This window comes from Nansenia antarctica (assembly GCF_963989245.1).
Source record: "Nansenia antarctica genome assembly, chromosome: 5".
In the NCBI taxonomy this organism is placed as follows: domain Eukaryota; kingdom Metazoa; phylum Chordata; class Actinopteri; order Argentiniformes; family Microstomatidae; genus Nansenia; species Nansenia antarctica.
The window spans coordinates 16,499,896-16,515,058 of record NC_137690.1 but is presented as its reverse complement, the minus strand read 5'-3'; the positions used below and the strand labels follow the sequence as shown (position 1 = coordinate 16,515,058).

The following is a 15,163-nucleotide window of genomic DNA, read 5'->3' as shown; positions in this document are numbered from 1 at the left end:
CTGTATAAACCAATGAGGCAACAGGGCATGGGGGACTACTGTGAGCGAGAAATAGAAACAAGGTGGCCGTGGAAGTTCCTGGGAGGAGAGTCTCACACGCGCCCACGGCTGGTCTGAATACAGTAATAGACAATGTAAAAATTATGTTGTTGGCCATTTGGCCTTATCTTACACTAGTAGTGTTCATGAATTATCTTACTTTATCTTGTTTTCTATACTGAATGGGCTGTTATCGAATGGATAAATGTGACAAGCACACGGTCAACATTTCTTCATACTTCATGTTACAATTTGACTCAATTACAGCTCAAGTGTGAAGTTGACCCCTATAATGAAAGGGTCAGAGACAAATACAATCAGTGTTAGGAAAAAAACAAAAAACAACTTATTTTCCCATAAATTCCTGTTATTTCCCATGGGAATTTTCCACTTTGAAAATGTCTGGAATTTTGCCACCCTATTTACAGAATTAACGTCTGATTGCTGATTGGCCTATAGGAACAGTTTGTTATATTCCCAGTCTCAGAAAGACGGAGCAGCGGGAGAGCGAGAGGGTGCTAGAGAAAGCACTGTGCTCTAGAGTCAACTCATACTGACACCACTGGAGCGTAACACTTCAGCTTACACTGATCTACAGCACCAGTTTTTAGAGGTGCATTCAATGGAGGGAGAGAAAGAGCCTTTGGTACAGTAATGTCGTTTCAACATCCCCAACTCTAGAGAACTAGAGGTGCTTTGATAGAAACAGGAGAAAGGTCCAGGAAGACTAACATTCTCTGTGAGTCCACTTATATTGATGTGTGTGTGTGTGTGTGTGTGTGTGTGTGTGTGTGTGTACCTGTTATCTGGCTATTAATTAGCACTAACGACCTGCGGCACTCAGGGGAGAGAAGACTCCTATTTTCTGACCCCAATCAGACACATCACTGGGCTGAGGCAAGCGGATGGAGGGATGGATGAGGGAGAAATCTGCCTTTACACCCTCTCTCATATCTCTTGTTAAAAGGTGCTCTCTCACACACATGTGATTGCATCCTGTAACAACCCAACGTAACCACAAAGTGACCCAAATGACAGCTGCTGACTTCTAAAAAACATATTGCACACCCAGCCCCCTGTGTGTAACTAAACAATACAATACCAAAAAACATGCTTAAACACGCAGAACATACAATTACACACATCTGTTAGTCATTAAGGCTAATGGCACACACCGTTGTAAAGCCTTTGTTACCGCTTTACTGGCATATATACCTAGCTAGCATGTAGTCAGCATGCTTTCCCTGGTAAACTATACACAGAAACACACACAGACACACACAAACAACAGCTATTTATGGAAAGGTTACGAAAGAAAGTATATTATAAAAATAATTGTACTGTATTCCAGAGGCATGGTTAGGATCTTGAAACATCATGGGTTTAGCCCAGACCCACGTTTCGTCGACAGGGAAGGGGGGGGGGTGGGGGGGTTAGCAGAGTTTTTGATTGATGGGTGGTAGCTTGCACTAAATCGATTGCGATGCGGTAGATTCGGTTCGTTTTAGTCCGCCCCCATCCCCAGGATCTGGAGATCCGTGGCTATTCAGAAAACATTCGGGGCTCGAGCCCTGGATGCCCAGGCCTAACGACGTCACTCCTGTATCCCATTATAGAAAAGGGTCTATTTTCAATCACTCGTTAGGCCCTTCATTAGTTGTGTTAGTGCTGGGCTGGATCTTAAATAATAATAATTATTATTATTATAAAAATATATATAATAATAATAATAATAATACACACACACATATCATATATTTAAATTAAAGGCTGCACACACAGTGAGACTAATAAACAAATATGATAATAATTTAAATTGCTGGATTACAATTTATGGCATGCTCTCTCTTCACCTCAGGATGAACAAGGATGTGTCAGATATCTTGCTTACGTAGATACTCACAACAACGGCTTACAGTACCTGTAGTAACCATGAACATACAGTCTAAAACACATGATAAAGGGATGCCTTTATTTCAAATTTTAGGAGATTATGGGATATTAAGAACACTAGACTAGAGTGTTTGGGTCCACTTTGGGTTCCCTGTTGTCATGACTGGGGTGCTGGGGATCTCAGCCACGTGGGAATGTTCTGCTGCAGGGTACAGAATCTCTGGCCATGGATTAACTTTTGTTTTAAATTCACTAAAGAGAGATCGAGAGAGAGAGAGAGAAAGTATGCTGTATGCTGGGCCTCTTCAGCATTGTCAAGGTCACTATTCTTCCTTTGCCCGACAACCGAGGGTTTGATTTGGATTCCTTCTCTAGTCTCCCTCACTTTATGTGCCAGTCGGTGGGTGAGTATGTGTGGGCCTCTGTGTGTGTTTGTTGTGTGTGTGTGTGTGTGTGTGTGTTTATTACCTGGTGTATATACCATCCATTACTCCGAGCCTTGCCTCTGTAGCAGGTACGTAGGATCCAAGTTGGGCCATGATGCTCACTAGGGCTACCTGGCGGATATACGAGCTCTTCCCACCCATGTTAGGACCTGTAATTATCATGGTCCTCCTCCCTTCGCCCTAGAGAGACAGAGAAGGGGTTAGGAGAGGAGACGAGGAGGAGTGAGGGAGAAAGAACAGAGAAGTAGCGTAGGTATCAGCATGCAAAGACACTTTATGTGGGACACTTGATTGTGATACAGACCACAGAGAGAGAGATATTTGCATGGTGTTCTGTTCAGTTGAGTTGGTGGGCGTTGAATGAATGCATGGCTCCTGTTCCAATTGGCTTGTGATTCGGTAGCAAGGATTAACCTACACCCACTCCACACCTGTGTGTATGTGCTTGTGCATGTGTGCGCGCGTGTGTGTGTGCGTGTGTGTGTGTGTGCGTGCGTGTGTGCGTGCGTGTGTGTGTGTGTGTGTGTGTGTGTGTGTGCGCCTGAGCATGTATACCTGTAGTTCAGTGTCGTTGGGTACGTATTGGTGGTGTTCTCCCATCAGCAGGTCTATGGCAGGATGTCTGCCCTCCTTGATCACGATCTGGCACTCCTTGTCACACATTACCGGCCTGAGAGAGAATACACATGTGCGCATACACATACACACACACTCACGTTAGACACACACACACACATAACCACACCCAAAGAGACACACACACAGCATGTGCCTGAGAGAACACACACACACACACACACACACACACACACACACACACACCACTGCTCTGCCTTCACAGGTAAACAGTTGTAGGTGTCAGTTGCACACACACAAGATGGGAGACATGAGTAGGGTAAAAACAAGGACAACATTTAAAGGGGATATGGCCAGAGGGATAAAGGAAATTATGGATAGAGGGCGATAAAAACAGAGGGATAGAGAGAGGCATCAAGGCAGAAATAAAGAGATGTATAGAGAGATGGATAGATGATACATATACAGTAGAGGGAGGTGTAGTGGGTGCTGGGGGAGTTGTTGACGTTCTAGCTAAGCCTGCTGAACCCAGTCCACTCCTCCTCACAGGCTGTCTGGGACCGTGGGACACATGGGTTAGACACAGGGGATGAATAACCCTAATGAGAACACAAATGGAACAAATGGTCCACAAGATTCCGAAAAAAACATTGAAGGAAGCCTTTCTTTCTCCCTCTGCATGTCGATGGATAGAGCAGCAGGATGAAGGACAGAAACCTTACTAACTTCTCTATCACGCACGCACAAACACACACACGCACGCAGACGCAGACGCAGGTTAAGGTCAGCATGAACTGAAAGGTCATCAGAACGACATCACCTGCAGTAGTTTCCCTGCTTTGCCACCTCAGCCAATGAAAACAGACAGTCCACGGTTGCTAGGTGACCAACCGCCTTCTTCATAGTGTGGTAGTACTCTCCAAACTGACTAAAGGATACAAACAGAGAGAAGAGGGGGAGAGAGAGAGAGAGAGAGAGAAAAAGAAAGAAAATAAAAGACCAAATTGTGCACCCAGTGTTTTGACAGTGTGGCTCTGGTTAGAGAAGGTGTTAGGGATGAGAAATGCTCGAATGAGAATGCAGAGTAGACAGAAAAGGACTAAGTACTGCTGTTAACGACAAAACAGTTGCCGTTAAGCTGCGCCGCCTGGCTCTGTTACTTCATTGGCTGTCCCATAAGTACTGTATGTGCTAGAGTCCGCCGCCCCCCTCAAAGAGTATTTCTACGGCCAGTGTGTGTGTGCGTGTGTGTGTGTGTGGGGGGGGGGGGGTCATGTTGTGAAATACGTACAGGAGGAAGTTGGTCCATTCTCTCTGACAGTCCAGGAGGAACTGTTCTCTGAGCTGGAGCAGTCTCCTGTATTTATCCACCAGGAACGGAGAATGGTACCGGCCGACAGACTTCGTACTGGGGAGGGGGAGAGAAAGAGAGAGAAGGAGGGAGAGGGTGTGAGAGAGACAGACCGAGAGTGTCCGTCAGTGTCCAGTGTCCGTCTTTTATCCAACTAGAAACTTCCCTCAGAGAGAAACGGCAGAGACAGGGAGAGAGGGGGGGGGGGGGAGAGAGAGAGAGAGAGAGTCTGGAACATGCAACCCCAATCCTTCTTCTCTGTGCTTTCTCTCTGCTCACCTGCTGATTTTGATCCAGTCAGACGGAACGATGGATGACTTAGAGTTCTTCACCTCAATCAGGAACTGAGGGGAGAGATGAAGGGATGGAATGAGGGAGGGAGAGAGGTGAGGGTTGAGGCCACCACCACAGACTGAGAAAGTGTCACTTTGATTAAAACACACAAGCACACACAGACCTTAATTACATCACCAACGCATTCTCTCAGACAGACACACACACACACACACACCTAAATCAGATCACCACAGTGACTCAGCTAGATGCACACAATGAAGCTATCAATCTCTGCCAACTTATCTCCCACACACACACACACACACACACACACACACACACACACGCACACGCACACGCACACGCACACGCACACGCACACACCTCCTGTCCAGAGACGGTAGTGTAGTCCATTGCTGGGGTCCTGAGTGTGCGTCGGATCTCTTTGCGGTGGTCTTGTATGTCAGTCAGAACTGTCTGGATCTGGTCTTGACACTCTTGCAGCATAGGGAACCCAGACAAGTCAGAGAAGAGCTCCCTCTTATTCCCCGACCTACAGACCCATTAGAGAACCATCACAGAACTGTCACATAAACATGAATCACAACATACACTAAAAAGGTAACTTGAATGACTGTGTGTGCAACTTGGAAGACTGTTCGTCAAAGATTGCATCTAAGTATCGAATATCCACAGACAGATCGAATATCATAATATTTGGAGCATATCAGGATATTTCACGAGACTATTTACAACAACAGCCATCAACTATATGCTGCAGTAACGTCTCGCTGGCATGTCTCCACCATACTTCAGCATTGAATGATATTATCATATATCGTGAAATATATGAGGGCAGCTACCAAATATACGATTATATTCAAGACAAGACATCACCTTCCAACTCCAAGAGGGTCTCTCTAATCTCTATTTATTCAAACCCTCTGTTACACCAGACAGAACCATATTTGACCGGTTATTAATTTGTTCGTGCAACTTCCTCAGTCTTTCTCTTTCAATGAGAGCATTGAGTGGCCTTTCATGACCACACACACACACACACACACACACACACACACACACACCCACATCCACACTCTCACTCTCACACACACTCACACAGCGTCTGTGGTGACTCACTTGGCGGCCTTCTCATTGAGCGCTTTGAGGAAGTTGTGTGTGGGAGCCAGCAGCTCAGGAATATCTGATAGGAGAGCTCGGAGCAGAGAGGAGCTCAGTTGTGATTGGATAGCTGGCAGTAGGGCTTGTAGCTCCAGCCCCAGACGAGAAAGACTGCTGTTGATGAGGTAGAACTCTTGGGTGGAACACTGGAACACGAACACACACACACACACACACACACACACACACACACACACACGTTATTAGAATGCAGTGTGTGTGTTTGACGAAGGGAGAAGGGTGGTGGGTACAGACAGCGTTTATCAACTCCTAATGCTCTAAGCCCATGTGTCCTAAGTCCTATATTTCCCAATGGTATTATGAGATCAGATTCATAATGGAGATAGGATAATATCAGCCATATATTGACTTCAACAATCCTTCAATGATATGTGAGCGACAGGGTGAGTTAGGGTGAGAACATGTGTGTGCGTGCGTGTGCCAGTGAGATTAAAACCCTGAATCTCATCTACTGCTGACATGACAGCTAGGCAACAAGAGAGACCCCAGATATAACATCCATCACACACTGGGCTAAAGAACACACACACTGCTGTGTGTTCTCCAAGAAAGTCAACACAATGAGTACAAGGTGGAGCTGTGGTACTGGAAGCAGGCTGCAGCCCAGTCTCCCCCTCCTTGTACATAAAGATACTATAGCCATAAATTCTAGAATGAATTCAAAGACCCAATGGGTCAGCTCTTCTCAACACTCATTCATTAGAACACAGTTGCCTGCAGCTGAATCTCTGGCAGCTATTACATGTTGAGATGAGATGTTATTGTTATGGATGCTATCGTTTATCGGTACAGGATACCTAAATGTTTTGATTCTAGACAGATACAGTATATGAATCGATTAAGTGACCTGTACTGTATGTCCATGGTGTTACTGATGAGAAAGAATATTGTGGATATTATTGACTTGGTGATAACTAATAATGTTGTTATGCAGGCCTGGGTCAGTAAGGGTTAATGAGTGTCACCGTTTTATTGGTCTAGGCTAGGGCATCAGTCCACTTGTCGCAGTTGTAATGGTTCTCTGAATCAGAGTGCGTGTCGTGCGTTTTATGGTTCCCGCACACGGAGGCCTGCGTACCCATACCATTTCCATTTTAATTATGTAAATACAGCCATAGAGAAACAGACCATTACACACAACCTCATCTATCTATCTATGCAGGAGATATGACAATTAATGACGATCTGTGTGTGTGTGTGTGTGGGCTGGTCTACAAACACTGAAACATCAAAATACACACATATTTGACAGACAGACACAGACAGACAGACAGACACAGACAGACACAGACAGACAGACAGACTCTGGACATTTGAGAGAGGGATGTGGTGAGGATATGAGACTGTGTCAGACAATCAGATAGGTGGCATTGAGGCCACTGCTCTCTGACATGGCTTTTAGACATCAAACCAGCAAGATTTAATCTCACTCAAGTGTGCATGTCTTTGTGTGTGTGTGTGTGTGTGTGTGTGTGTGTGTGTGTGTGTGTGTGTGTGTGTGTGTGTGTGTGTGTGTCTACCTTCTTGTGGTAGATGCTGCAGACCCCTCTCTCTAGGTCTGGCAGGCGGGAGAGCAGGGACCGAACGGAGGGCAAAGTGACAGAATCAGACTCTAGGATCTCACACACAGCATCCTGCCTCTCTGAGATAGAACTGAGAGAGAGAGAGGGAGAGGGAAGTTAGGATAACCCTAACAGCAGTGAGGATTGTCAAGCAATTGTAACCTCAAATGGGTTAAGATGGGCTTTGTTTGTTTAAAAAATGTATACTTTGTCTATCTTTGTGAGTGTGTTTTAATGAGTGTGTTTATGTGTGTGTGTTTGTGTGTGTGTGTGTGTGTGTGTGTGTGTGTGTATGTGCAATTGTGCGTGTCCGTGTTAGCATGTAATCCGGGTTTTATTGATGTTAGAAGTAGAGGCACAGCATTCTCCTAGTCTGAAAAGGGAATTATAATGAAAGACTAGAGGTGGAACAGAGAGAGAAGAGAAAAAAACACACCACACCAGTCTATAGATGAGTCAACAAACTCTACTGCCAAAACTGTCATTTAGGCTACGACACTACCTCATTTTGATATCAGGAAATTATTCCGATGTTCCAAAACGATTGTACCAAGCTTTCTAGAAAGCTCAGTTGATTTCCACACGGGCCACAGAGTTTACAGATAATCCTTTTCAATCCCAGTGTCTTCTGGACCACCACATGATAACAACAGTTAGGTCTACTGGACATCGTTGTGTCACTCACTGTGTGTCTCTGAGGGGCTGGCTCACCCACTTCCTCATCAGTCTCTTCCCAAATAGGGTCAGGGTGTGGTCCAGCACCCACAGCAGACTGCCCTTCACACCCCCGTCAGTCTGAGAGAGAGACACACACATAATAATAATAATAATAATAATAAATTTATTTTATAAGGCGCCTTTCATGGCACTCAAGGTCGCCGTACAACACAGTTACAAAAATACAGTCAAACAGTTAGAAAATGACAATCAAACAATTACAAATTACAATATAAAAAGCAGCAGCAGCAGGGCATTCAATAGTCGGGAGGGTGGCTCAGAGATAAGCCTGCCTGAAGAGGTGTGTTTTGATGTGTGTTTTGAATGGGTTTATGGTGTCAATGTTCCTAATGTCGGGGGGGAGGGAGTTCCAGAGGCGAGGGGCAGAGCGGCTGAAAGCTCTTGCCCCCATGGTGGACAGACGGGCAGGGGGGACAGTGAGGTTGATGGCGGAGGCTGACCTGAGGGACCGGGTGGGAATGTTGAGGTGGAGGAGGTCGGACAGGTAAGGGGGGGCGAGGTTGTGGATGGCTTTGAATGTGTGGAGGAGGATTTTGTAGTCAATGCGTAGTTTAATGGGAAGCCAATGGAGTTGTTGTAGAACGGGGGTGATGTGACTGATGACAGGGGTTCTGGTGATTATACGGGCAGCAGCATTCTGGACCAGTTGGAGCTTATGGAGGAGTTTGTGTGGGAGACCAAAGAGAAGGGAGTTGCAGTAGTCTAAGCGGGAGGTGACTAGAGAGTGGACCATGAACGCGCACACGCACACGCTACAGTATATATGAGGAAACGGGGTCTGTGAGTACATTATTCCGCTCTAGGAAAGTTAAATGTCCCCTGTTACTACCCCTGTCTCCAAAACCACTGTACTACCCCTCTTAGACAACCACATCCCCAATGCCCCCCATACCCTCACCAATGCCTCTTTCCCACTCTACCAGCCGTCCTCTCCCCTTCTATCCCTCTCTCCTGTCTTTCTCTCTACTTCTGGATGTGGTTACCTGGTTGGAGAGGATCTCCAGGTTTCTGATGGTGGTGGCACCGAGGACCATACAATCTGTCTCGCAGGATAGATGCCTGAACGAGCTACAAGGGATACAGATACACACGCAACACACGCAACACACACACACACACACACACACACACACACACACACATACACACGCTTACTTCATCATTCTATAGAATAGAAGGAGAATGTGTGCAATTCCACACTGATATTAGGTAGTAAGTGCTGGTGCGTGTGTGTCTGTGTGCATGTGTATACAGTACCTGTGATTTAGTAATACCCTCTCCAGGTTAAATTCTCTGAGGTAGTGGATAAGGGGTCCTAGACAACAGATGACTGGGCTCTCCAATGACACTACACTGGACAGAGACTGAGAATCTGGAGACAGAGAGAGAGAGAGAGACACACACACACACACACACACACACACACACACAAAGTAGTGAGACAAATGGCTTTATTGTTTACCCACCCGTGTCCCTCAAATACAGAGACACTCAGACATAGACCACCCGATCCCCACAGCCACGCACAAGCACACGCGCACACACACACACACACACACACACACACACACACAGCTCCTCCTGGACGTCCCTGTCCAGACGGAAATTACTTTGCAGTTTAAGGGCAGACTGGAAACAATGACCCGTAACTCAGGACAAGAGAGACATCTATCAACTACTCCCCCAAACAATGACACAGCCCTCGCACCCCCCCACCCCCCCACCCACACACACAGACCTGTGTCCTGAATGTGACGGTAGAACTCGGTGATAGTGTTCATTGCAGAGACAAACTCAAACTGAGCTCCGTCCCTCTTCTCTACACGCACATGGTCATCAGCCTGCACACTGGATGGAGAGGGGGAGAAGAGGTGAGGGAATGTTTACTGACATGGAGAGAGAGGGAGGAAGAGAGAGGAAGAGAGAGAAAGAGATATTCACTGCAGATCCTCTCTGATTACGATAGTCAATTGTCCAATATCTGTATACAACGAGTTAGTACATCTAGTTAAGTCAAGATTAGTGCCATGGTTATACAGCCTAACTTCTTACATTATTCATCTGTACCAATATATTTGTTTATCTATAAGAAATACATTGTTTCCTAGAGAGCATGTAGTTGTTCAGATATGATATCCCTTGAGACACTAGTATATATTTTGCTCCAAAATGATTATTTTTTTTCTAATTAGTCAAACATACAATTGTTTTACTGCAACACCATTGCCAAGTCATCCAACATCACACCATTTGATTGTATTTGACAAACATTTATCTGAAAGACACACACACACACACACACACACACACACACACACACACACACACACACACACACACACGCACACACACACACGCACACACGCACACACAAACTCTCTCCCTCTCCTTCTTTTTCCAGTCTGTCTCCATCCTTTCACTCATTCAGTTCTGTGATTTCAAGGACTCTGTTGCTTTGTCAGCTCGCTGCTGTTCTGTTGCCAGGGTAACCAAGGCAAACACGTGGCTCTGGAAAGACTGTTAGAGCATTCTCTTTATCGTCTCACACACAGCCCTCCGCACACACACTAAATATTCAAAATATGAGCACACAGGAACACAATGTATACACAGAAACATACACACGTCTTTCACTGAGAGGCTCAGGTTAAGGTATTGACAAGGTAGCTTCTACTTCCTGTTATGTTAGAGATTGTATTATGCACATTTCAGGCTACAGCACAGAAAAGAGCTGTGGATAACCTCTATGATCATATAGTCATGTGGATAACCTCTATGATCATAAAGTCATGTGGATAACCTCTATGATCATATAGCATAGAGGTTAGCATTGTGACAGCCAATGGCCCCTGGTCCTAGCATAGATTTGTTTTTCTTATGATGACTGATGTATAAATGATCTTAGTCGGCATCCCTGGAGCAATTAGGGGTTAAGTGCCTTGCTCAAGGGCACATGCAGCTCACTCCTGAGGCAGGGATCTAACCAGCGACCTTCCGATTGCTAGGCGGCATCTCCAACCTCGAGGCTGCCGCCGCCCCCATCTTCAGGTATGATCAATGGCTTCATGAGATGTTTGTTTTATGTCCATTGGTAAACCACTGCTATTGATCCGGAGAGGAGGTGGGGGACTACACATTGTGGATGACGTAAGTCCCACCTTTAAAAGGCTAAGCGCTTCAGGAGCTTGGTAAATGCTATATAGATCCAGTCTATGGAGTTGTTTTACTGTGGGAGTGATCTATCATAGGTTAGGGTCAAGGGTCAAGGGTCAGGGGGTAGGAGCTGGGCTGGAGGAGATGGAGTTGAGTAATCTAATGTTAATCTAATGTTGTTAAATGAACATAAAGCCTGAAAGATCGATACACACATGCACACCCACGCACGCCCACGCACACACACATACATACATACACACCCACCAAGAAACTCATACAACAGTTCGATATCAGACGTTAAATTAAACCTGTTAACCTGTGAAGGCAAAGAGCAGAGTAGTGCTGTATGTGTGTGCGTCTGTATGTGTGTGCGTGTGTGCATGTGTGCGTGTGTACACTTCGGCATGTAGCCTACACATGGTGGAAACTTTGAAAACGTCAGTTAGGGAAGTTTTCAAACCGCTACACCCCCATTGCTGTCACCACCCCTCGTTCCACTCCACTACGCCCCGTCCTGACGCTCCGTCACACGTCGTACTGTGGCAGTGTGAAGTATTCAACAGCACCAAACCACCACAACCCTCCCTGGGACTCATTACCTGGGCCGCTCTGCAACCGCACAGGGACAGTTGCCAAGGGGCCTGTCTCGCCAGCCCTCCCCAGAGAGGGCTAAACGCAGCGAAGCTAACATCAGCCGCCCCCCAAAGACACTAAATACACCCAACATTCTCAGGGTGGGTGTCAAACAACAGAAAACAGTCATGTGATTCATGGGTGTCATACAGTATCCTACAGATGGTAAACTGTGGTCTGATCCGGTGGGCTCCACACACTCCTCCTTCTGAACATTTGTGAATTTCTTGGAGGCAACAAAAGAAACTGTCCTCCGAGAACAATGGCTCACATTTAACTAATCTGTGAGAATGGCAGACAAGCACGGATGGTTAAACGGGATAATTGGGATGGCCTTTACAGACATGTCTGGACTCTAATGACTTAACACAGCTGTCTGACAGAGAGGAGTGAGTGGCAGAGGGAGATGAAAAGGAAGGAGGGTTAGATAGAGGAGAGAAATAGAGTTGCCTGAAAGAAGGAGAATGAATGAAATACAGAGAGGCAGATACCGGTAAGTGAGAGAAGGAAAGATATCAGATAGCTGAGAAGAATGAGGAGTGAGGGAGAGGCAGGGCGGAAGAATAAAGCCAGGAGGGAAGCAGATTAATAAGTGAGAATGAAAAATGGATAGAAACAAAAGATAAGCAGGAGAGGGATGGAGAGGAATGTGTTCTAATAGACAGTGCAGAGACAGAGGAAGATAAAGGAGTGCAGGAGACATAACCTCCTTCCCTAATGTAATGCCCTCTTACCCCACCCACACTCTCATTTAATTTCAGAATGTGATCATACGGAGACAGTCACCAGTGAAACTTCACATCACATCTGAGGTTCCAGTTCCCACACAGAAGCAGAGTGACACCTTCAGTCTGAGTACACAAGGAGAAGAAGCCTGAGACACCTATTGTCCACTCCATCGATAGTCAATAAGTAGGTCTCAGCCAGACCAGACCAGATCAGACCAGACCAGACCAGACCAGACCAGAGCTGAGCTGAGCTGCCTGATCCAGACCAACACAACCATCTTGGATTACGGGGCATTTTGACATAACTGCTCTGTCAATCTCCATCGATCCCCCGGCCTCACACAGTCTGGGACCAGGGAGCTGGAACCAGCGATACAGTCTGTCTGCCTCTGGGAAATCTAAACACAAGCCCTGGGCCTGCACTAAAGCGCTCTGTGGCTCAGACTGAAAACACACACACACACACACACACACACACACACACACACACACACTGCAGCTACTGAACTTAGAGGGAGACAAAAGAGGGAAAATGAATTTCCCTGCTGTTAAACAGACACGCACTGCCACCTAGTGTTCACAAAGTAACTCAGTAAGAGCATCACACTAACACAGGATATACTAGAGGGCCTGACCGGGGAGGTTATCCAACAACATCGCTACAGGAAAATTCAAGCTTATTTTTGATCAATTTCGCAAGACGTAACAAAAAAAAGCCTGGATTTCCTTTAGCGATGTTGATGGAATACCCCCCAGGCCAGAACTGTACAACTCAGCTAAGCTGAGCTTGGTTTGGCTGAGGCTCTGTTGTGTGATTAAGATATATCGCTACCTGTGTGAGTGTTAGGTTTGGAGTAAGGTGTGAAAGTTGAAAGGTTACCTTGCGTTTGCAAGGCTCTGCAGCAGTCTGTGGGTGTGGTCTGAGAGGTCAGAGGGCACGATGATCTCCACAGGGTTGACCTTTAGGACACGCCCCTCCAGCTCAGAACGGGACAAACCATCCACGAAAGAGTCAAATAATACATCGCCTGTACTGGGCTGTACCGCCTAAAGCACAAACACACACACACACACACACACACACACACACACACATCAAGATGCATGTGAAAGACAAAGGATATGCAGTCCAGTATTGTTATGAATAGGGCTGGGCAAACGCTAAACATTTCTTTTTCGATAATCGCAAGAATTAACGATCAATTATCAATTAATCGATGAGCTTTTTTTTCATTAAAAAAAAGCAAAAAAAGAAACTAGGGCAGAAATAACAAGCATGGAACGTCGCGATGGAATAGGATATGCTGGCTAGTGATGCTCCGATCTGATCGGCGCCGATCGGTATCGGCCGATATGGCCTTGATCGGTTTTGATCGGAGTTCTCAAAACGGCCGATCAAACATGACCGATCAGTTTACAAAATGGCGTCGCCAGTCTGGAAATATTACACAGTGTCGGAAAGAGACAACAAATATGCCGTTTGTAATGTCTGCTCAAAAGAAATACCTTGCGGAGGAACGCACGCAAGGTCTTTCAATACCACGAATATCATACGGCATTTGCTGCGTTCGTCGATTCGCTCAGAGAGCGCCGAAGCGCACACTGGGCTCGACGTCATAAAGGGACCGAGTGCTTTGATTGGACGAGAGGCGTTCCACGAGTGCTGGTCAGAGTTCCAGCGCGACTTCACGAGCGTAGTGTAGGTAGTGTTCACCGACGTCATGTGACCCCGCGAGCAGGAAGTCACTTGGCCCATAGCAACAACAACTATTAGCGCGTGAGTTTTAGGTCTTCCTCTGTGCACCTTGCACAAGTGTAGATAGCGAGCGACTTTTCAGCAGCAGGACATATTTTAGATGATAAGAGGAACAGGCTGAGTGCCAAAAACGCTGAGATGCTTGTATTTCTCAAGGCTAATCTGCCAGTGATGCTGCTTAATCAGAAGTAAGGTTTGAGTCTGAAATCTCCTTAGGTGCAATGTTTTGTTTTTTTGTTTGATTGATTATTGCTGACTTGCTGTCTTATCTCCTCCTAAATATGACTTGAAACTGACTGACTTGAAACAGTATTTTATATTTGGCTATAGCCTGTTTATGTTGCAGTTTAGTTTGGGTATGTTTATTGTTCCTCAGGAAAGCTACAGTTACAGTATAAGCTCCAAGTTCTCTAAGAGCCCCTAGTTCCTCTCATTCGAGTGGAATGTTGCACATTTGATGTGACAGTGTACATTTTATTTATTATGATTTTTATTTTCACATTTTATTTGTTTTTCCTGAAGTAAGCTACAGGTGGTTGTGAATTCAATAAAACAGATGGTCGATTCATGATACTTTCTCATCTCCTAATTTCATTTAAATACTTAATATACAATGTCAATGGTGTTAAGAATAATTTAAAACATAAATAATGCTACACAATAAATAGAATGCTTCAATTGCCATTTTCGACGCTGTGATCGGTGATCGGTGATATCGGATCGGCAGATCACTGATTCTAGTGATCGGTGATCGGTGATCGGCACCAAAAACCCTGATCGGAGCATCTCTAATGCTGGCTCGACTA

The 15,163-nt window shown here is 45.7% G+C and overlaps 1 protein-coding gene across 1 annotated transcript in view; it reads right to left on the bottom strand.

Annotated features, from left to right (window-relative positions):
* The window catches only part of msh3 (mutS homolog 3 (E. coli)), a gene marked incomplete at its 5' end in the record, with an annotated part of 33,968 nt that overhangs the window by 15,719 nt on the left and 3,086 nt on the right, over positions 1 to 15,163 (bottom strand). Inside the window, 13 exons of the mRNA XM_080531398.1 lie at positions 2,401 to 2,558; positions 2,934 to 3,048; positions 3,775 to 3,882; positions 4,246 to 4,362; positions 4,585 to 4,649; positions 4,966 to 5,134; positions 5,722 to 5,909; positions 7,305 to 7,437; positions 8,032 to 8,141; positions 9,068 to 9,152; positions 9,342 to 9,448; positions 9,815 to 9,932; positions 13,482 to 13,648. Coding sequence (XP_080387524.1) covers positions 2,401 to 2,558; positions 2,934 to 3,048; positions 3,775 to 3,882; positions 4,246 to 4,362; positions 4,585 to 4,649; positions 4,966 to 5,134; positions 5,722 to 5,909; positions 7,305 to 7,437; positions 8,032 to 8,141; positions 9,068 to 9,152; positions 9,342 to 9,448; positions 9,815 to 9,932; positions 13,482 to 13,648 — 1,640 coding nt within the window. The remainder of the gene's footprint in view (positions 1 to 2,400; positions 2,559 to 2,933; positions 3,049 to 3,774; positions 3,883 to 4,245; positions 4,363 to 4,584; positions 4,650 to 4,965; positions 5,135 to 5,721; positions 5,910 to 7,304; positions 7,438 to 8,031; positions 8,142 to 9,067; positions 9,153 to 9,341; positions 9,449 to 9,814; positions 9,933 to 13,481; positions 13,649 to 15,163) is intronic.